This window comes from Nannospalax galili, unplaced genomic scaffold (assembly GCF_000622305.1).
Source record: "Nannospalax galili isolate Female #2095 unplaced genomic scaffold, S.galili_v1.0 scaffold328, whole genome shotgun sequence".
NCBI lineage: Eukaryota > Metazoa > Chordata > Mammalia > Rodentia > Spalacidae > Nannospalax > Nannospalax galili.
In genome coordinates, this window is record NW_008358342.1 from 566,647 (window position 1) to 589,303 (window position 22,657).

Sequence of the window (22,657 nt, forward strand, 5' to 3'; positions counted from 1 at the left end):
CCATCTTACCCCAGTAAGAAACTTACTTATATAAGAAACATCCTTAGTAATTAGAGAAATGCAGATAAAAACCACTTTAAGATTCCATCTTACCCCAGTCAGATTGACAAAGATCAAGATAACAAAAGACTCCAAATACTGGAGAGGATGTGGAGAAAGAGGAACGCTCATTGACTGCTGGTGGGAATGCAAACTAGTGCAACCACTATGGAAAGGAGTATGGAGAACCCTCAAAAAATTAAAAATGAACCCACCATATGATATGGGCATATACCCAAAGGACTCATCATACTATAGAGATACTTGTACATCAATATTTGTTGCTGCTTTCTTCACAATAGCTAAGAAATGGAAACAACCTAAATGTCCCTCAACTGACAAATGGTTAATGAAAATGTAGTACATCTACTCAATGGAGTTCTACTCAGCTGTAAGAAAAAATGGAATTATGAAATTTGCAGGTAAGTGGATGGAGCTAGAGGGTGTTATACTAAGTGAAGTAACACAAACTCAGAAAAGCAAGCGATGCATGTTCTCCCTCATTTGTATCCACAAATATAGCACCAATCCCTTATATGTGAGTATATAAGTTCTGATGTAACACCAGGAGCCAGGTAAAGGGAAAGGATACATAGAGGCAAAGGACAAGAAACAACCTGAACTGGAAATAGTAAGGAACAGATGTTACTTGAGGAAGGTGGAAAAAGTGGGAGTAATCGGCAGGGAGGAGAGGAGGGAGGGACACGCACGGGACCATGGAGTGGGGAAGGGAGAAAGATGGTGGGAGTCAGGAGGTATTAGGGAGAGTGTGGGGATAATGGGGGCACTGTGACTAGGGAGGGAGGGAGGAGAGAGCTGGATGGGAGAAAAAAGAGTGGAGATGAGTTCATCTCAGGGGTCTGGAAACCTACGGGGGAAAATGATGCCCCAGAAGCCCTATGAGAAGTGCACATAGTGTCTGAACATTAATGCATATGTATACCTGGGAGCTGCTTGGCAGGGAACACAGTGCCAGATAGAAGAGACCTCCCTTAGAGTGACAAGCATGCCATACAGCACTCATCAAACACTTCTTTTTGCAACAGATACAGGCTACTGCAGATGTTGTCCATCTGGTCAGGCACAGCAAACATATGCCTGGGAGATGCCCTGTACTAGGTGACACATCTTCAGTTGAATCTCTTCAACTAAGGCTCACAAAACATAGTGCAATAAGAGGTGGAGAGAGGGCTAATGCACTCCTCAGCTCTCACCAGTGAGGCTTCCATGTACATCAGAGTGCCATGCACACAGAAGGCCACAAGTGGCCAAGTTTTGGAGAATAAGAGACTGTAGAGTGTAGGATGGGACTCCTATATGGAAACTCACCTACCCACGGCTCAAGGACAATTGCAGAAGAGGAGGCAGAAAGATTGCAAGAGCCGGGGCTGGTTCATGATTACAGGGAGGTGGAGGCCTCCAGGCCACTGGAGGCTTGCTCATGTGAGCCTATGGTAGCAGTGGGGTTGAGCATGGGACCCATGTCAGCTCAATTAAACAAGGACCCAAAGGGGATGTGAGAAATAGGTGGTGGGTCAGCACTAGATTGAGAACTATTTGAGAGTGATTGCTGCTGGGTGAGGGAAAGTATGACTTCCACACAACCACTGGATGGGCTGACTAGACTCCAATAAATGCATTTACACTGAAGGACATTTGGGTCAAACACCTGAATAAATAGGTCTCAACATGTATGGCAGAGTGCATAAGGTTCAGTGGGAGGATGGGGGGGCATAGATGGGGAGGTGGCCTGGATTTGCATGGGAAATGTATAAAATTTTAAAAGCTCAATAAAAAAAATAAGAAACAAAAGGTAGAGAGTGATAAAGACACCTAGCATTGACCTCTGGCCTCCACACACATGCACATGCACACATGAACCTACACACACACACACACACACACACACACACACACACACACATACATACACACAAAAAATAGAAGTTTGGGGTTAGGCCGAGTTTACCAGTAAGTGGGGTAAAAAACAGAGGGTCTGAGGTTGTTCTGGAAGGCTTCCTAAAAGAGCTGATCGATGCAGGAGTCAGAGAAGGAGGAACACAAAGGTAGGTGGGGAGTGAGCACTGAAAAAGTCTCAGCATGTACCAACACTGCATAAACATCCACAGTGTTCATTACAGGGCGTCAACCAGAGGTCACAAACTATAGCCTCGCATGCCTCACAGATGATTTGTATCTGATCTGATTCTCAATTTTTTAAAAATTTAGTTGCTGACATTGAAAAAACAAAAGCAGGATTCCTCAGAACAATGTAGGCTTCACAGATGAGACAACCTATGCCAGAGCCACACTCCTGCCTGGCAGCACTGCACAGGGCTGTATAGGGGAAGACACTCAGGGCAGCTGGTCCCATCCTCTCTGCAGCTTATCTGTGCTTCGTCACCTGTTTCACTCTCTGCATGGCCCTGAAGCAGGTGATGAGTAAACCAGGCAGGCCTTGGGGAGTTCTAGAATGCAAAAGAAGAAGGCAGGGAGACTGGCATACTGACCTAGGGCCCACTAGGAAGGGCCGGGGAGTGGGGACTGGCCTGTTGGCTGTTGACACTGGGGAGTCTCTACAGGTGTCAGAGCAGGGAGTCTTGCCTTTGGAGCAGTCATACAGCACATGGCCAGGTGGTGTGCAATCCCAACTTCTCCCATCAAATCCTGATTGTCTTGGAGCTCCTAGCTGGCTGTCTGCAGCTACTGAGTTCTGGTTTGCCGAATCTGTCAGCCTGTGAGCTTAGCTAGCATCAGCAAAGGGGAAGGGGGGGAGTGGCTGAGCTGGGGTATCTTAGCAGTTCCCTGGGAATCAAGAAACTGTCCCAGCTGTGCCCAAAACAGCTACTGAAAGAAGGCAGGCCCTTCAGGTACCCAGAGAGAGAAGGAGATGACATGGTGGTCCAGGAAAATAAGAGCAACTGTGCAAAGTTGAGACCACACAAGAACTCAGTGTTATCCCTCTGCTGAAAATACAGAGAGAAGAATGCTAATTCTTCTTTTTTTAATTTTTAAAAATTTATTTTTATTTTATGTGTATGAGTATTATGCCTACATGTGTGTAAGTGTACCCATGTCATGCAGTGCCCACAGAGGACAGAAGAGGTTGTCAGATCCCCTAGACCTGAAGTTAAGATGGTTGTTAGTTGCCATGTGGGTGCTAGGATTCAAACTCAGGTCTTCTACAAAAGCAACCAGTGCTCTTAACCACTGAGCCATTTCTCCAGCCCAGAATTTTCTATAGATGCAATGCCAAATGAACTTAGGGACTGGAAAGCATAGTTCTGAAAGTCAGAGATCTGACCTGGGCTAAAGTCCAGGTGTCAGAAAGGCTGTATTCCTTTCTAGAAGTTCTAGAGAAAAATGCTTTCCTGCTTTTCCAGATTCTAGACACTACCTACATCACCAAAGTCAAAATCAATGAGCTGTCTTGTTTTTCTCACATTGGGTTACTCAAATTGACCCTCCTTTCTTTGTCATTGTATTGGATCCACCAGATAATGTAACACCACATCTTCATTTTTTTTTTCTTGGTTTTTTTGACAGGAGATCTCTCAAACTCATGATTTCTCCTGCTTCAGTCTCCTGGGCACTAGGACTGTGCTTTTTTCTTATCTTTTTTGTTTGTTTGTTTGTTTGTTTGTTTGTTTGTTTTCATTTTTGAGACATGGCCTCACTCTGTAGCTCAGACTGGCTCAAACTCCTGTCTCAGTCTCCCAAGTACTGGACTTCCAAGCATGGACCACCACACCCAACTTATATTTAATTTAAGCTCAATTTGCAATCTTAATTCTCCTTTTTTACAGCATAACACAAGAACGAGAATGTGGCTATCTTAGAGGGTAGAGTGCCAATATTCTGTCACCAGGGGAAAGGAGCAACTTTTCCAATGAGGGCTGAGACAGTACCACCACCTCACGCACGCCATGATAAAGAGGGAGGCCTGTTGTTTTTGGAGGAGCACAGGGATTTTTCCATTCTTGCTTACTTTTATAACTCTAGCACTTATCAATGAGACTCATGCCTTATCTGTTAATAGTGTGAAACCCTAGTACTTGTTGATTTCTGACCATGTACCAGGCCCTGTGCTAGTGTCTCATTTACACATAAAAATTATATGACATTGAAATGTTAGTGTCCTTGAGCTGAGCCTGGTGCGCCTTTCTTTCCTTATTTTCTTTGTTACCTTTGTGTGGGGCAGGGTTAAATTATTGTAACAGAAACCCTCAAGTGTTTTCCAACCTTCTTAATGACTTAAGGCTCCCTTTGCCTCATCATTTCTCCCCCTGTGAAGCTTTTGTCTATTTTGTTTGGGGATTTTCTGTCTGAAAAAAAAATATAAGGATTTATTCGTTTTGTTTTGATTGGGGGGGAGGGTAGAGGGGAAGTGCATGTATGCCACTGCACATGTGTGGAGGTCAGAGCACAGCTTTCACAAGTCAGTCCTCTCTTTCTGCTTTGTGGGTTCCAGGTTTGGTGACAAGTGCCCTGGCCAACTGAGCCATCTCACCAGCCCTCCCTTTGTTTTTGAAAGAGTCTTGCTATGTAGCCCTGGCTGCCCTGGTTCTCACTATGTAGCCCAGGCTGGCCTCTTCTAACTCACAGAAATCCTCCTGCCTCTGCCTCCTGAGTACTGGGATTAAAGATGTGCAACACCATGCCCAGCAAAAGTGAGTTGGGGAGGGGCATGCACACATGCACATGTGCTGAATGTGGAGACCAGTAGTTAACACTGGCGTCTTCCTCAATTCTTCAACAATTCTTTTTTTGAGACACTGAACCTTTTCTTCTTGCTCTTTTGTGACAAGGTCTCTCAAACTTATGATTCTCCTGCTTCAGCCTCCTAAGTACTAGGATTACTGTTTTTTTTTATTTTTTTTATTTTTTTGAATTGGTTTTCATTTTGAGACATAGCCTCACTCTATAGCCCAGGCTGGCCTCAAACTCATGCCTCAGTCTCCCAAGTGCTAGGATTGTCCTTTCAGCTAGACTAGTTTACCAGGGAACCCCCAGGGTCTGCCTTTCTCCGCCTCCCCAATCCACAACCAGTGCTAGTGTTAACAGGCATGCACTGCTGTGCCCAGCTTTTTACATGGATGCTGGGAATCCAAATTCAGACCCTCATTCTTATGTGGCAAGCATTTTAGCCACTGAGGCCCCCCACTACACCCCAAGTGATTTTTTGGCTCTTTATATTTTAGCCTTGATTGATTATTAAAAAGCATTTATGAAGGAAGAGATATGTTTGGAACAGTTATACATAAAAGTTAGGGACAGATGAAAAATTCTTCTGTGTTAGCTTATTCTCCATCAGGCTGTGCAGTGCATCATGTGGCTGCAGTGTTAACTGTTGGGCAATTGTTGGTGGAATTGGGTGTATGAAAAGCAGGTTGCAAGGGTGAAGCAACCCTTCATTGTTTCCCAATTTTGAATCCTCTGACTCTGAATATGATCTCAGTTTCCACTCTCCAGCCCATGTCTGGAGACCAGGACGTTCGGCCCATGGTAGCATGGTAGCCACTAACTAAATCTTAAATTTCTCTCACTGACCACGGCTGGGCAAGGGCCAGCACCATCAGCTCAAGGGAGTTCTTACCCTCTATGGGAAAACTGTAGGCCAGTTCTTTCATTGAACAAAACTATTGAATGTGTCTGTATAGTAAACATTGCTGGCTGCATCTCAATTGGTGAGCCTTTTCTCTCCAGGGGCAAAACTGTTGCCTGCATATCTCTGAAGGAAAATTGCCATCTGCCTCACTGTAGGAAAATTGCCAGTTGTGTCCCCATTATGGGGAAATTGTCAACCATGTCTCCAAACAGAAAAGCCTGCCAGCTGTGCCTCTCCATAAAAGAGAAGTCACAGAAGTGAGCGATTTAAAACCCATGCATGAGTCTAAGTCTACTCCCTTCGCATCATAGACAAGCTTTCACATCCTTTCATCTGCCTAGGTCACCAAAACCAAGGGGATGGTGTCATTGAAATGAGAGACATGTAAACCAAGGAGGTGTATGTCAAGTGATAGCCCAGTGATGACCTAGTCTGTCTGTTAGTGCCCTGAAGTGTGTTTATCCTTTTCACATTGTGACATGATATTATTATCTACAAAGTTCATGCTCAAGAAGCATACAAGCAAGTTTAAAAAAATAATAATAATGTTGGACATTATTCAGAGCTATCCTGGGCTACACATGGCCTGCGGGATTGGACATAATTTGAAAAGGCTGAAATTGCTGTCATAACTGGCAGCTCTTAGGGCATTTCCAGATGTAAAACACTTGGGCTTTAGGACCCATTTCCCACCAAGCTTCCCTTAAGCAGCACCTACGTTAGCATGATTCATTCCATTTCCCCTACTCTCCTGGGCACATGCACTTTGCTAAACCCAACACGAAAGCTGTCATCTGTCCTCACAATGGTCATAGAAAGTAGATGTTACAAGTGCCTCCCTTTTACAGATCAGGAAGATGAGGCTTAGGAGGAGAGAGGCTGCTTAGTCAAGGATTCATAACATACAAGCAATGGAGCTAAGGTTTCAGTGCTAAGCTTGGAACCACCTGCACTCTTGGCAACCACAGCACATGTAGCAGACTATGAGGAGGTCACTAGGATCAGCTACAGTACCTGTGGGTCTCCTCCTCACCCTTCAACATGAGCATGGGTTCCTGGGCAGTGTCTGGTGCAAAGTGCAGAGAAATGAGCTCCAGCAAGGACAGCCTCACTTATGGTTCAGCAGGTAAAGACACCTATCACCAAGCCAGATGACCTGAGTTCAATCCCCAGGACCCACGTGATGGAAAGAGAGAACTAACTCCTGCAAATTGTCCTCTGCCCCGCCCCACACACACACTGCAGCACATGCTCATACAAAAATAAATTATGTATAATTTTTTAAAGTAAGGTGGAGAGTGATAGAGGAAGATACCCACCATTAACCTCTGGCTTCCACATGCACACCACAGAGTGCCTGCATCCACACACATATGTATAATATGTACCACACAGCAGACACACACACACACACACACACACACACACACACACACACGAGATTTTGAAGTAGGATTAAAAAGCAGGAAGGTGGATCTCTGTGAGTTCAAGGCCAGCCTGGTCTACATAGTGAGTTCCAGGACAGCTGGGGCTACAGGGAAACCCTGTCTCAAAAAGACCAAAAAAAAGAAAAAGAAAAGAAAAGCAGTGATTCTAAACCAGAGACAGTCATGGGACCCATGGGACATTTAGCAGTATCTACACACACTTCTACAGTCTAGAAAATGAAGTAGAACAAGGGACAGATTTGGTTCAAAATCTAGGTATATTAAGCCAAATGCATGTCAATCCCCCAAACCTGGTGGGAGGTCCTCATGCTCACTTCTGTCACTATGTGAAACACATCACATGAACATTCCACTGAAGTCTATGTAGAAAGGCACCCTAGAGTGCAGGGCTTAGGAGAGAGAAAAGCAAAGACCAGTAGAAGTTCACTAAGAGCTTAGAGAGACCTGGTCAGTAGCTCTGATGCCTTCATCTTGCTGACTGGCTCTCTTGCAGAGGACCTGGGTTTGGATCCCAGCACCCATATGGCAGCTAACAACCATCCATAACTCTAGTTCCAGGGGATCTATCACCCTCTCCTGGTCTCTATGGGCATTGCACTCATGGGTGCACTTATACACATGCAGGCAAAACACTCATACACACAAAATAAAAATTTTTAAAATTTAAATCTTTTAAAGAAGACTTAAAATTGTTGAGTAAATTAATACATGTGGTACATAAGAGCTCAATAGATGGTAAGGGTCAGCCAGTTTGTTCCAAACAGAATCCCAGACCAGTGGCTTATTATGGAAGTGGGAAGAAGTGAGGGTGGTCCAAGGCACAGAAGTGACAATGTATGCAGTGCACACGAGTCATGAGGCACTATGGGCCAACTCAAGTGTTGGAACAGAGCAACTAGGGTGCAGCCATGTGAGGCAGGCAGATGGGCAGGAGTGAGAAATCCTGGGCAGCTTACTAAATCTTCCTGGTCTGCTCCCCAACCTCTAATGAGATTAATGGTTCTTGCGAACTCATACATTGAAGCATTAAATGAGATTAGACATATAAATTTTAAGGAGCAAGAAATGGTGGTTATTGTAATTAGTAACACTTCCAAACACACATACTCACATACCCTGTCAGTGAATCTGCCATATTCCCCCACTGAGATTCTCACCAGGACCATGTCCACATAAAGAGAACAAAGCTGGTCTCATTCCCCATGTTCCCTTACTGTTTTTCTGATGTCCTTATTTTCTAAAATCTAGTTGGAAACCCTAAAGGTCAGCAGGTTTCTGGTGCCAAGCCAAGTGGGTCTCTGGGGAAACTGTCCATTCTGATTTGTCTCCAGTTTCTCATTCATGAACCAGATACTGTTGTGCCATGTGTTTAGCAAAATTTGAGTATATCAGACATTGTAGCAGAAATGGCTCCCTGGTTCCTTCATTTCTCTTTGATAACACAGTACGTGTCACTTATTCACAACTGTAGCTAAATTTGTGTGATTGCTTAACATTCATCTCCTCCAATCCTGTCAGCTCCCTAAAGGCAGGACTGGATCCATCTTGTTCCTTATTCTGTCCTTTATTTGGTTCCGGGATGGCATGTATCCATCCCACAAACAATATCAATTTGTATGCTATAGGTAATGTACTCTGTTCTGCACAAACACGTTACCAATCAGCTAGCTGGTATCCTTTTGTTCTATTAAGATAGAAATCATGAGTAAGCAAAGAAGCTGATCTGTGAGCTTTTATATCCCTCGGCTTTTGACTGTAGCAAGCAGGGCCAGCAGATAGGCTGTAGTAGGTGGTACCCTCTAATGTTACAGGCTTCAGATAATGGGACCTTTAGTTTTATAATCGTACAGCTTTGGGTAGGCCTAGGAGGTCAGAATTCTTTAGTCCTTGGCAGTATCTGGCATTGTAGCTTCTCTATAGGTGTCATGGCTGGTTTCAGTTGTCAACTTGGCACACCTATGAAAAGGGAACCTCAGTTGGGGGATTTCCTGTGTGCGTTGGTCTGTGGGTATGTCTGTAAGGCATTGTCCTTTTTCTAAAAAAAATATTTTTTAGTTTTTATTCTATGTGTATGAGCGTTTTGCTTGCATGTATATAAGTGAAAAAGCCTCCAACTTGGGTGCTTGGCATCAAACCCAAGTCCTCTGGAAGAGCAGCCAGTGCTTTTAACCACTAAACCACCTCTCCAGCACCCATGAGGCATTTTCTTCATTGTTGAGTGATGTGGGAACATCAAGTCCACTATGGGTGGATCACTCCTGGGCAGGTGGTCCTGAGTTGCATAAGAAAGCAGGCTGAGCACAGGCCAGGGGAGCAAGCCAGTGAGCAGCGTTCCTCCGTGGTCTCTGCTTCTGTTCCTGCCTCCAGGTTTCTGTCCTTGTATTCCTGCCCCGACCTCCCTCAGTGATAGACTGTCACTTGAAAGAGTAAGGTGAAATAAACCTTTTCCTCCCCAAGTTACTTTTGGTTTTGGTGTTTATCATAGCAATAAAGAAAACTAACTAGAATTGTAGTTAGTTATCAGGAATAGGGATCCTCAGCCCTTGACAACAGCCAAAGTTACAGCTCTCAGGTTGAGGTATCTGAGACTTTGGGCCCTAAGACTGGATAGCTTAAAAAACTGAAGAGTGACAAAGGACTTGATAGCTTTCTGGAACTCTTCTAGCATCCGTGGCCTACAAGTTCTCTTCTCTAGTTCTTTTTGAAAAATAAACTTCATTTATTTATTTCGTGTAGGGATGGGGGAGTGTGCATGCCATGATACATCTTAAGACCAAAGAACTTTCAGGAGTCAGTTCTCTCCTTCCACCATGTGGGTCCCAGGGATTGAACTTGGGTCGTCAGACTTGGCAGCAACCTTGCTGAGCACCCACCATTCTCTGGCTCTTTCCGGCCTTCCCTCATCCTTCAGCTTCTTCGGCCATCAAGGATTGGCTGTCTACACACCTGCAGTTCAGCCTGCTAACTGCTCAGCTATGGCTACTCTGTTGCCTCTGCCATCTCAGCCACTCCACTGTCTCTGCTACTTTCTTTCATATTACCAGCTCTGCCTGCACTACTAAAAGTAGACAAGAAAAGACCACTTTTTAATGGCCCTAATGGTACAACACGAGGGGAGGCGGCACAAAAGGCTGTCTCCCTGTCACCTCACCAGATGAGCCAAACATCCTGTTTATAGGACCAGAGAAAGGGTATTTACACCAATCATAGCGAACCTCATTTGTATTTGCACCAACCACAGCTTTGTCCCTTCTGGACCAGTCATAGCAGTCCCTCTGCTAGGCTACCAGAAGTGGTCCCACTCTAGCCTAGGTAGAAATGATTCAGGGTCACCTAGAGTTCACCAAGGCTTTTTATAGCAGATGTTACTACAAACTGTGAGATAGTCCTGGCAAGGGATGCTCCTTCAGGAGCTGCAGTTGTCCTGTAGGTTCCTCAGGATATTCAGGGAGCGTTCAAAATGACTGCAGCTGGCATGAGGGTAATCCATCTGAATGTCTGACTGATAGTCTTTTTGCTCAAGGCAGCCAGGCAGTGAAGGAGAGTCCAACAGCTGCTAATTCGAGAGTCAGACGTCCCCATCCCCAACATCTGTGTGTTTACAGAAAAATGCTCATCAGAAGGAGTGCTATCATTTGAACTTAAAGAACTTATCAACAACAGTGATCTTAACAGATATTAGTAGTGATTTGACAATGCTTACTACCTACCCAGTGTCTCAGCAAGGTGACTCTTCCTCATCTGTCTCAAATGTGCACATGTGCATGTGAGAGGTTCTTAACTGATAGATGATTGCTCAGTAAGATCTTGTATCTGGCACAAGGCAGATCTGCATCACGACTATGAACAAAACTTTGAAGTCAGACAGATCTGGGTTCAAATCTAACTTAGCCTAGCTGTATGTCCCCGGACAGATTATAAAACCTCTCTGTGCCTTAGCTCCTCATAGATGTAAAATGAGGAATCATTGTTTCTACTTTATAGGCTGTTGTAAGGGCTAAATGAGATAAAACATGCAAATCACTGTGCCTAGAATATTATCAGCTTTGCATTAATTATTAATGCTGTTAAACGCTGCTACTGAGTGAATGAATTGAAATCCTGGAGCTCACAGTAAGATTTGAATATGCAGTGATGTTGTGAACTAAAAAGAACCATGCTGCATGCTGTCTGAATGCAGCTCTTTGTGTCACAGGCAGGTACTCCACAAGTGGAGATGGGTTCAATAGAGTCGTCTTCATTTCACCATTTTGAGGGATTCTATCATTCTGAGACATTACAGTATTGCTATACTGACCTCCTAATATAAGTGTTTGGAAAACAGATTCCCAGGTGCAACCTTGAAAAGCGGCATAAGTGTATGCAATTTTTGTTCATTTTAAAAGTAAGTTTGGGGACTGAAAAGATGGCTCAGCAGTTAAGAATACTTGCTGCTCTTCCAGAGGACCCAGGTTTGATTCCCAGCACCTACATGGCAGCCAACGACCATCTGTAACTCCAGTTCCAGGGTGTTCGATTCCCTCTTCTGGCCTCCACGGGCATTACATGACACAGGTACACTTGCATACATGCAAGCAATACATTCTTGCACATAAAATAAAATAAAAATAATAAAATATTGAAAAATAAATTTGAACTAGAAACAGAACCATTGTAAGGATCTCTGTGATTACTCTGTCTTTTAGCTGGCCTCCAGACTCTGCACTTCTCAGTCCCAAGTTCTCAATCTTGAATGAGACATCAATATCATGTCATTGCAGAACAGTGGGTGGCAATGATAAAAATAGTGACCAGCATTTACCCAGGCCCCACTGTGGGTAAGTTCATGTGCTAAGCAATGTGAAGCCCTATTTGGCAATGGGAAAACCTGAGCATGCAACGATCAGTACAGTGTCCAGCTAGTCACTGGCAGGGACAGGCAGGATGTGCAGCATACACTTTGCTGTGCCTCCACCCTGCTGCCCACAGCTGGCTTGCAGAACAGCAGGTGGAGGTGGGAGCCTCTGGCTCAGCAGGGTACCAGGTAGAGGGGTGGAGGTGGAATTTCCTCTCTCTCTTTCTCTCTCTCAATGCTTTTTGGAGTCCCCAGGGCTAAGGAGATTACTGGGAGCTGAGACAAGTGTAAAATGTCTCACGTAGTTCTCAGCTGTGAAGATATCAGTGAGAAGTTAGGGACTATGGAATGAGACCCTATCTCAAATAGACGATAGAGAAGGGATAGAGACCAGTTTTGACAGGTGCTCATTCTAATATTGCTATGCCTGCTGCTCTCTTTGCATGCAGTACTCTAAATAAAATGGATTTTTCCTGAAAGAGAAAAAGAGTTTAGGGGCCCTCACAGATGCTTCTCCAGAGCCCAAGGAATTGGGGCCCAGACTGAGACAGTGGGCCAGATGCTGATGAACCTCTTTTTTTATTTCAATAAGTTTCTTAATTCTTAAGTGTTTTTCTCACTGCTCAGGGATTTTAGTTCTTTTAAATGGTTCTGTGAAAGTTAATGATTTGGCTCAGGTTTAGCCTAGCAAGACTAGTGAGAGAACTTATGTACTTGGGCTCTACAAGCAATAGCTTTCCATCCATGTAAGTGTAATGAACAAGCAGGAAAGAAACCATCTTCAAGGCCAAGTTAATCCAGCAACCCCAGGTGAGCATTTGGCTCTGTGTCAAATCCTCATACAGACATTTATGAGGTTGAACCATAAGCAATTGCCATTTTTGTAGGTCAAAAATAATTGATTATCAGCAAATGCATATGTTCAACTTAACACAAGCTGAGAACCCAGAAGGCAAAGGAGTCATTAATTTATCTAGCTTTGGTTCCATCCCAGCAACAAATATTTATTGAACATTTCTGTGCCTAGCTCTGGGTACAAGGGTAAGTAATATCAAAATCCTGACTTCAAAAGTCTCACATTCTAGTTAAAAAGATAAGACAAACTCATAAATCATTCAAAAACTATGTAAGAGGTGATAATGTCATTGTAAGAGAGTACCCAGACAATAATGAAATCAAAGATCTTTGAGGTAAAATATATGGTAATAGTTTATATGTAAAGAACAACATGAATCAATGAAGAAGGGATAATCAGGCAATGTATAAAAATGGGAAATGGCAAGATTCAGCCCATGCAGCAAATGTAAACCAAAGAGAAGAGTTAGGTACCATTTATGATGAGCTTCTGCGACATGCCAAGGAGTCATGCCTTGATAAGTGGAAAGCAGCCACATCAAGAGAGAAAGATCATGAGAACTTGAAAATCAGAGCAAGTAAACAATGTTCATGAAAGACATTACAGCCACCCATTACATGTGAGGACACCCAAGGTACCTTGCCCAAAGTCACCCAAGAAAGGGCAGTCTGACCTTAGACCCCAGGCAACCTGGGACTTTGCTACACTATGGTCCAAGAAAAATGAAACCGTATGTCTACACAGAAACCTGTATGTGAATTAGCACCATTATTTGTGGAGCAGATACAACTCAAATGTTCATCAACTGATGAATAGATAAACAAAATATTGCAATTCTATGCAGTGATTCAGCCATGCAAAGAGCATGCTGCAACATGTTCATAATACAGAAAGGATTATGTTATATTAACTCTGGCACAAATCACCCTGTATTCTATGACTCCATTTATGTGAAATTGCTGAAATAAGAACCAAACCGTAGACCATGTTTGCCCAGGGCTACAGGAATGGAAAATAAAGGGATTTTCTGGTGTTTTGTTTTGTTTTGTTTGTTTTGTTTTGAAGCAGGGTTAGTGAAAACATTCTGAATTTAGATTGTGGTGCTGATTTCATACATATGCAGTGATACTTAAAACCACTGAACCATATACCATATTTTAGGGTAATGTGAATTCTATGTTTTAGAAGAAACTGAAAATTGTTTAAGCATCTAAAATGATTCCAAGGGTTTGTGGGTGGGGTAAGCTAAGTAGTACCTGCCTACTACATGTAATTGAGCCCCAGCACTATAAAAGAAAGAAATGGAGAAGGGAGGGGGGTCGAGGAGAAAAGGGGAGGGGAGGGAAGGAAAGAGCCAAGAAAGGAAAGGAAGCGCATCCTCAGATGTCTCCAAGTATAAGCATGTACGTGACACCTGGAGACCAGGGGAAATGTCAACCAGTTAGCTACATTGATCTGGGACTTGGAAAGAGGCACTGTCCAAGCAAACAGTACGTGAACAGGTCCCATGCCAATCCTAAACACACACACACACACACACACACACACACACACACACACACACAGGTATCAGCCTGTTTTTCTGTTTCCAGGGAGCTCACACTGTTCAAAACTTCTTTATATTCTGTAGACACCCGCCCTACTTAGACTCTTGAGTTAACTGTTAGTTTTCTTCCTGGCCCAGACTTCAGAGTCCATTCACAAGATTGCGCTACATTTAACCTGTTTCACTTTTGTTTTGCTTTTGTTCTACAGTTTTTGAAGAGCCGGAAGATCCAAGCAACAGATCATTTTTCTCTGAAATCATCTCTTCGATTTCCGATGTCAAGTTCAGCCACAGTGGGAGGTATATCATGACCAGAGACTATCTGACCGTGAAAGTCTGGGATCTCAACATGGAAAATCGCCCCATCGAGACTTACCAGGTACAGACCACCAACCCAGTACCCAGAGAAGCCCCTTTGAGAACTCCTAAATCAGCCTTTGCCTGCAAATTCTTATGACTGCCATGGACTAGAAGGAAGTGCCTGGTGGTGTGTTCAGTAAAATGCTACAGGCTGCAAGCCCCATACAGTTTAAGATAAGGATGTACATGGAGAGGCAAGAGGTATCACCTGGAAATGTAGCGTGGGATGGTTGGATACCATAGACAGAGTGAGCAAGACAAGCATAACCCTGCTCTCATGAAGCTGTCTGATAAAGAAGTGGAGGGAATAAGGAGTGACTGCACTTGTGCAAGAGATGGTGCTGAGACTTGGGACCCAATGACAGGGAAGCTAGCTGGGTGAGGAAGGTGAAGAAGAAGCAGCATGTGCTTAGAAAAATATCATGGTCGAAGGCCTGGAGTCAAGAGACCTAGGCACTGAGAAAGCTGACCTTGAATGCAGAACACAAGGGCTAAAACATGAACCTGAACGTGAAAGCAAGGGCCTGGTCTTGCAAACTTGGGTACTGTGAGTTATGCTATTTATCTTTGGGTTTGGTACAATGGAGATCTATAAAAAGGTTTTCTCCCAAGAAATGGTATTGTTTTTGTGAAAACATGGATTTCACTTGACAATTTGAGAAGCAAACTACAGGGCAGGAGATGGTACTGTCTTAGGCTGCATGATGGCAGAAAGATAGAAGTGAGAGGACAGAGGGCCACTGACAAATTCTCTCACTTATTGAATGTGCAAGAGTCAAAAACACTATGAGGCAGTTCTTGGCTTAATCACTGGGTAGATAGTGGTAGAAACATTGACGGTGGGAATAAAGGAGAGGGCATTGTTTAAGAGTGATTTTATTGAAAGAGCCTGACCAGACTTTGGGGTAGAGAGGGCTTTAAAAAGACAATCCTGGGCATGAGACAAGGATATCAGTCGAGGGGCAGAAATAGCTGATCCTATTTTAAGATATCTTTAATTAGGTAAGAAGAAATGGGACAAGGAAAGTATAGGCAAACAAATCTGACTTGTATTGTTCTACTTCAGATACAATTCATATATCGTAGAATTCAGCCATTCACATTATATGATTCTCTGAATTTTAGTATATTCACAAAGTTGTAGAGGCTTTGCCACAAATCCCAGAACATTTTTGTCACTAAGGTTTTCTTTAAGGCATTCTGGTTTTGCTGAAGAGGAGAAACTGTAGCAGAGTTGTGTGGAGATAGAATGGTCTTTAAAGTTATTGCACTCTTTGGCAAGTGGGTGATAATATCCATATCTGATTTGATGTAGGAAGAAAGTAAATGCCAAAGAACATTCTAAGGTTCAATGTCTTTTTTAAAATATTTTACTTATTATTTTATTTTATGTGTATATGTGTGTGTTGCCTACGTGTAGGTAAGTGCACCCATGTTGTGCAATGCCCATGGAGAACAGAAGAGGCTGTCGGATCTGATAGGTAAAAAGTAGCCGTATGACAAATAGGGTTGATCAGGAGAAAGCAGAGTTTATTAGCAAAGGAACACATGGGACAGATTCCCTTCTGGGCAGGGAAAATATCTACCCAGGTCATGAGCTGGGGTCCTTTTAAGGGGGAGGCTTCTGCTTCAAAGGAACACATGGGACAGATTCCCTTCCAGGCAGGGAAAATGTCTGCCTGGGTCTTGAGCTGGGGTCTTTAAGGGAAGATGTATTTTTTTTTTTAAGTTGAGGGAGAGTGGGAGAGCAGGACTGTTAAAACCTGTCCTCTTTAGAGATCAAAGGGGAAACCTGCTGTGTTGGCCAAACAGTGGAGAAAAGTCTGCTTCTCTTGACTTCAAAGACCAAGGTACTTATCAATTCAGTTCCCTTTCCTCAGGAGCTTGAGAAGTCCATGAGACCCTGTTGGTGAGGGGGTGGGGTTATCTGAACCTTAACAGGATCCCCTGGGGAACTGGAGTTACAGACAGTTGTCAGCTGCCATGTGGGTGCTGGGATTCGAACCCAGTGTTCTTAACCACCGAACCATCTCTCCAGCCCCAGGTTTAATGTCTTTAACAACTAGAAAAGAGCAGCCACTTTTTATTTGAAGGAGGAAATTGAGACTGGCTTTGAACATGTCAGTGCAAGCACCAGTGGATCTTCAAAACCAAAGGACTAGAAAAGCCCACCCATGTAATGAGTATAATTAGAGAGGAGATTGGGACCTGTCCTTGTGGCCCAGTGCTTTCAGGCTGAGAATAGGAAGATGACCTGGCAATGGAGAGTGAGGGGAAGTTGCTGTTTGAGGTAAGGAAATCAGAAGGGAGTGTCTCCAGGAGGCCTGTGAGCAAAATGTCTCAAGGTGAAAAAAGACACCAATTGTGCCGTTGCTAAACTAAGAACAAAGGGACTGAGCATTGGGCACTGGGTTTAGTCACATGAGATTACCAGTACCTAATGAAGGAGTATGTGGAATAGGATGAATGACTGTCTGATCAGAGTAGTTCGAGATTGAAGAGAGGACTTGAGCATAGAGGCTAGCGACACCTAACAAACTTTGTCTTAAATGAAAGCAGAGAAATGGGCTGGTAGCTGGAATGTGGGATATAAGACGGCAGGAAGCTATGCTGTGTTTGGGACTGACAGAAATAAGAGAAGAGACAACTGAGAGCCGCATCCTTAATGGAAGCAAGGAGGAATGGAGTCCTTGAAGAACTGGCCTTAGACAGGAAGCACATCTGCCAAAGGAAGGAGAGCAGTGTATGTGGCTCCACATGCAGTAGGTTTATAAATTCTGTGTTGGGAACACGTCCATGTTCTCCTAACATTTCTATTTTCTCAGTAAATGAACAAGGTCATCTGCTGAATGAGGAGAAAACATGAGAAATGTTCATCTAACAGAGGGAGGCATTGTAAGGTCATGTGGGGATCAACTTGAGGTTTATATTGTTAATTTAAAACCTTGGAGCCTTTGAAGGAGGTAGGAATGTAGTGTAGATGATGGAGAACCTGCCTAGCATGGAGGGAGCCCTGGGTTTGGTTCCCAATAATGCATAAACTGAACATGGTGGTGTACAACTATCATCCCAGCACTCAGGAGGTAAAGGCAGGAAGATCCAATCAAGAACACATTTGGTCTGAGATATGGGAGACCCTGTCTTTAAAATATAACTTTTAAATAAAATAAAGCAAGACCAATCTGCTGTGATTGTTTCTTCCCAGTTGCATTCATCTGCTTGATAGAGGAAAGAGAAAGATTTAACCAGTGATGCAGTTTGCTAAAGGAGCGTACTAGAAAGAAAGAGAAGTTTGTCAAACATACATGCTAAGAGTGTGGTTATAATGATAGATTTACTAAGAAAGTAAATAAAGAGCAAGTACTTAGATCAATGGATTTAAAGAACTGACAGAATCAAGATTCTATGAACTTTTATGAAAAGAAAGGAAGTAGCAATTGAATGAGTTTTGCCCAGAAGACACAATCATAGTCATGACAGGGTTTGTTATAGAACCACAGGGGCAGAGGGAAAATTTTCATTGAATAGGATGAGATCTAGTAGTTAAGAAACCAGGGTGTCTGAATGACTCAGAGTGATGGCAGGAAGATAGAACAGAGATGGAAGTTGCTTCAAGGCATGACTCAGAGCTTTCAATGACTGCAAGAACAATGGGGAACAGGAAGTTTACTTTGAATGTAATACATCAAAAGAGTCAAGGACTTGAGACAGGAACAATTTCCATGGGCAACAAGGAGTCCTCCTACCCCATCTTTTCAGATGGAGTTACTCAGAGCAGAAATCCTCCATCTTTGTATCTTCAGAAGAAACAGGAGGAAAACTTCAGAGGAAGTTGTAAACACTGGAGGTTTTTTAAAATATATTTTTGTTGAATTTGTGTGTGTTTCATGCAATATATCTTAATTAAATTTAGCCTCCTCTGTCCCTATCTGCACCGCCCCCACAGCCACCCACAGGACATCATGCATTTTGTCATCTATGTTAAGGCCTATTGAGTGAAGTTTTTGTCCCTAAATGTCCCTTTGTGTGCATTCATTCGCTGGAGCCTGTTCAACCTTATCTAGCATCACTCCCTCAAAGAAGATCTACTCTCCCTCACCCAGCAGTGATTGGTTACCAATAGTTCCTCCACTAAGGTTGGGACCTCCTGCCCATTTCCCCAGTTCTGTGCTGGTTTTGTCTGATTGAGTTTGCATGGGTCTTATACAACAGAGGGTGATAAGCACAAAAGGCCACCACTGGCCAAAGTGTAGAGAATACAAGACTGCAGAGTGTGGGTCCCTGGACAGGACTCCTATATTAAACTTCACCCACTCAGGGTTCAGGAACCATTGCTGAAGAGAGAACGGAAAGACTGTAAGAGCCAGGGGAAAAAATACATGACCATAAGGAAACAGAGTCTTACAGGCTCCTGGGACCTTGCTCATATGAACTTACAGCAATGATGACACTGTAGTTTTTAAAGGCTGAGTTCCAGAGCACACCAGAAAATAATTTAGGAGCCAGAATGCAAGGCCAATAGGTAGTTTTGATGGTTGTGCTACTCCCATAGTCCAAAAAGCATGCCCTGTTCACAGCTACCAACAACACTAGCTCCTCAGCCCTGGGTCTTTAGCCCATTGTAGTAATGGTGTCCGCTTCCAGCTGCATTAGGTAAATCACATAGTGTCACAGTCTTCAGTGTAAAAGAGGGGGCGATGGGACTGGAACCTGAGCATGGGGGCTATCACAGTGGGCAGCCTATTGGGGACCCTTGACTAGCAAAGAGTTGATTCAGACACAGGGTGGCAAGAGCTATGACTGCTTTTATTTTAGGCAAAGGCTTTTAAAACAAAGCGGTTTTAGAACACAGCTAGCCAGCGGGTCCTTGTTCTAAAGCCATGTACAGCTGGCAGCAGACTTGGAAATTGTTTGTGCAGAACACAAAGATACATGTGGCTTAGCACATGTATTGAAATGAGGTATCACATTTTATTTTAACTTAGAATAGTATGCCTGAGAGCCATTTGAATTTACATACTATATCAAAGATAGTAATATACTATCTAAAATTTATAAACTGATTCAGTGAGTGCCTAGAATGGTCTTGAAAAAGATTGTGAGAAAAAGATTGTAGAGAAGAGGACTTGGAGATAGGAACAAATGCCACAAGCAGCAAGGAGCCCACCTACCCAGTCTTGGCCCATGGAGAAAAGCAGAAATCCCCAGCTTCCCCTGAAGTGCTGCTAGAGCAGTCAAAGTTCCGATGAGGTTGTGAGCACTGGACAGGAATTGGCCATGCCCTCGCTCTGCATTTTTAACCCATTCACAGAGCTCAGAGCTCAGGCATGTCTCTGTGAATATAGACATAAGTGTCAAAAGCTGTTTTTGTTTATTTTTATGTGTATTAATGTTTCGCCTACATGTATATAAGTATACTACATGTGTACTATGCCCTTGGAGACCAGGAGTAGGAGTCGGATCCCCTGGAACTGGAGTTACAGACAGTTGTTAGCTACTGTGTGAGTGCTGGGAACCAAATTCAGGTCCTCTGCAAAGTGCTTTTAACCACGGAGTCATCACTCCAGCCCTTCGTTAGCTGTTTTTTAAGTTTTCACAGGATGGAGGTTGGCTACCTGCATCTGGCAGGCCAAATCCAGACCTTCTGCATTGTCTTGATAAATAATGATTGACTAAAGTAGACTCACACTCACTCATTTACGTGAGTCCCTATGGCTGCTTTCATGCCATCTGGGAAGAGTTGAGTTACTAGAACAGAGACTACCATATGGCCACATGGCTTGAAATATTTATATAAGTTCAACATTAATCCAAAAGTTCCAAAACTCAAAACTCTTGAATAGTAACCTAAGGCCACAGTGGAAAATTCCATATATCTAATCTCATGTACACAAGCTTTACTTCATGCATATTATTTTAAAATACCATATAAAATTATCTTCAGAGTATATATAAAGTATATGAAATACAAACAAATGTAATGTTTGCACATGTGGTGCAGTCCCAAGATAACTTATTATACATGTACAAATATTTCTACATCTGAAACACTCCTTTTCCCAAGCATTTTGGGAAAAGTTTATATCTGGTCTTTTACCAGGAAAAAGTCTGCCAGCTCTGAAACATAAGTAGATTTCTGCTTGGCCTAAGGACAAGTCCATTGACTGTATGACAGCACAAGAAAACCCCTGAGAGCAACTTTGGTAGGAGAATCTGCCGTGTCGAGATGCCCTTGCAAAGCTCACAGCCACCTAGAAAGGAACAACTATGTAAAGTGTGAAGAAGCGTCAACTGGGATGAAGCAGAAATGTTCCCTTCTCTAGGCACTATGTGGGCGTGTACCTTGTCTTATTCTCCTTTCTGGTAAACTGTCCTCTGGGTGCCTATGGTTTCTTTCTTTCTTTTAACAACAAAGCACAAATGCAATGCCCTCATAAAACACATCTTTCCCCTTAAACGTTCTCAGTTGGAGGCAGGCAGGGGCTCCCCAGACCCAAAATGCTGTGGAAGAAACATAAGGATTCCAATAAGGTTTTCCCTTGAATTCTTCCTGGTTTTTATCTCTTTAAGAATTATTTATGGAATTCTCAGCAATGTGATTCCTGTTGGTTCCTGCTAATGGGCTCACACTTCCAAAGCACAAGTATTAACACTTGTAATAAATGGGGTTTTCTCAGATAAAACGGCAACAATGAATGGCACAGTTCAGGAAGCCATCCTAAAGAAGAGGTTGGATAGAGCCAGGTCTTTCTTACAAAGCATGCCTCTGCCCTGTTTATAAACCCCCTCGGGTAGGTCAGTGAGTTAATTTACAGCAGGGATACTGCTATAAGGGCAGGAGTCAGGCCTCACCTTTGCATCCCCTAACTGCATCTAACAGTGCCCAAAGTCCTACTACAGATGGATTCCCTTGTTGCCACAGAATTGACATGGTTACCCTGACAGGACCTGGTATTGTTTACTGGGAATGAGAAAGTCAAAGAGAGGGAATTAATTTTTCAAGTTAGAACTGCTGACACTGGCCAGATAAGCCAAAAGGTTTGTCAAATACCCAGATCACATGGTGAAACACAGAATGAACCTGACCTTATTCTGTTGTCAAATACTAATGGGACCTTCATGCTCAGCATCCAACAGAACTTGGGGTCAAGGTAGGAGGAGCCCAGGTTGTGAGAAAAGAAAATTTGAACCATCATCATTCTTACTCTAAACAAAGGTAAACAGCACACTTTCAATATTCTTCTGCCTTCTCTCCATCCCTTGACCTCACTTGACTTCATTGTCATGGCTCCTGGTCATATAAGGACTGAGACCCATATAAGGAGAGGCTAATGGGGCCGATTGCTACCATCATTTTGTTTAGTGCTTCAGAACTCAAATGCTAGGGCTCAGTTCCCATTCCAACACTCTCTGTCCTGTGGGTCCTGTACAGATGATGCTACCTACATCCCTACATTCCAAGCCTTAGTGCTTCATTAAAGGGAAGAGATGGCTGGTGCCTCCATCAGAAGACGACTTAGCAGAAAAAAACGAGATGCTGTAAATAAAGAACTTCGGCACTGAAATGACCATCTTATGTAGTATGTTTTCCCTTTATCACCACTACTTTTTACTAGAGGGTTTGGAAAAGATAATTCTCCAAAACGGCCCTGTTCACCTACTCGTTTGCATCCAAACTGGAGTTACTGATGCAATTGGAGAAATGTGGTCAACTATATAACCAGTCTCATTTGAAAGTCATGTGCAACCACTTCAGATATCCCCCAGTCCCTTCCACCAATCCTGTGGTTCCCAACCCCGGCTTCCTCACTCTCAGAGGGAGATGATGATGCTGTTGTTGCTGCTTTTCCTGAGAAAAAAACAGCAGAGTATTGCTGTCTGCCCCCAGGCTTCACCTGTCACCTCAGAGTCTACAACGACTCCTTCTGCCCAGCCATCTCCAGATTAACACAGCCATCACTAACAA

At 43.4% G+C, this 22,657-nt stretch overlaps 1 protein-coding gene across 4 annotated transcripts in view; it reads left to right on the forward strand.

Moving 5' to 3' along the window:
* Ppp2r2b (protein phosphatase 2 regulatory subunit Bbeta) overlaps positions 1-22,657 on the forward strand; it is a 531,088-nt gene that overhangs the window by 503,725 nt on the left and 4,706 nt on the right. For all 4 annotated transcript variants that reach the window (XM_008821625.2, XM_008821626.1, XM_008821627.2 and 1 more), the window contains one exon: positions 14,541-14,710. In XM_008821625.2, coding sequence (XP_008819847.1) covers positions 14,541-14,710 — 170 coding nt within the window. The remainder of the gene's footprint in view (positions 1-14,540; positions 14,711-22,657) is intronic.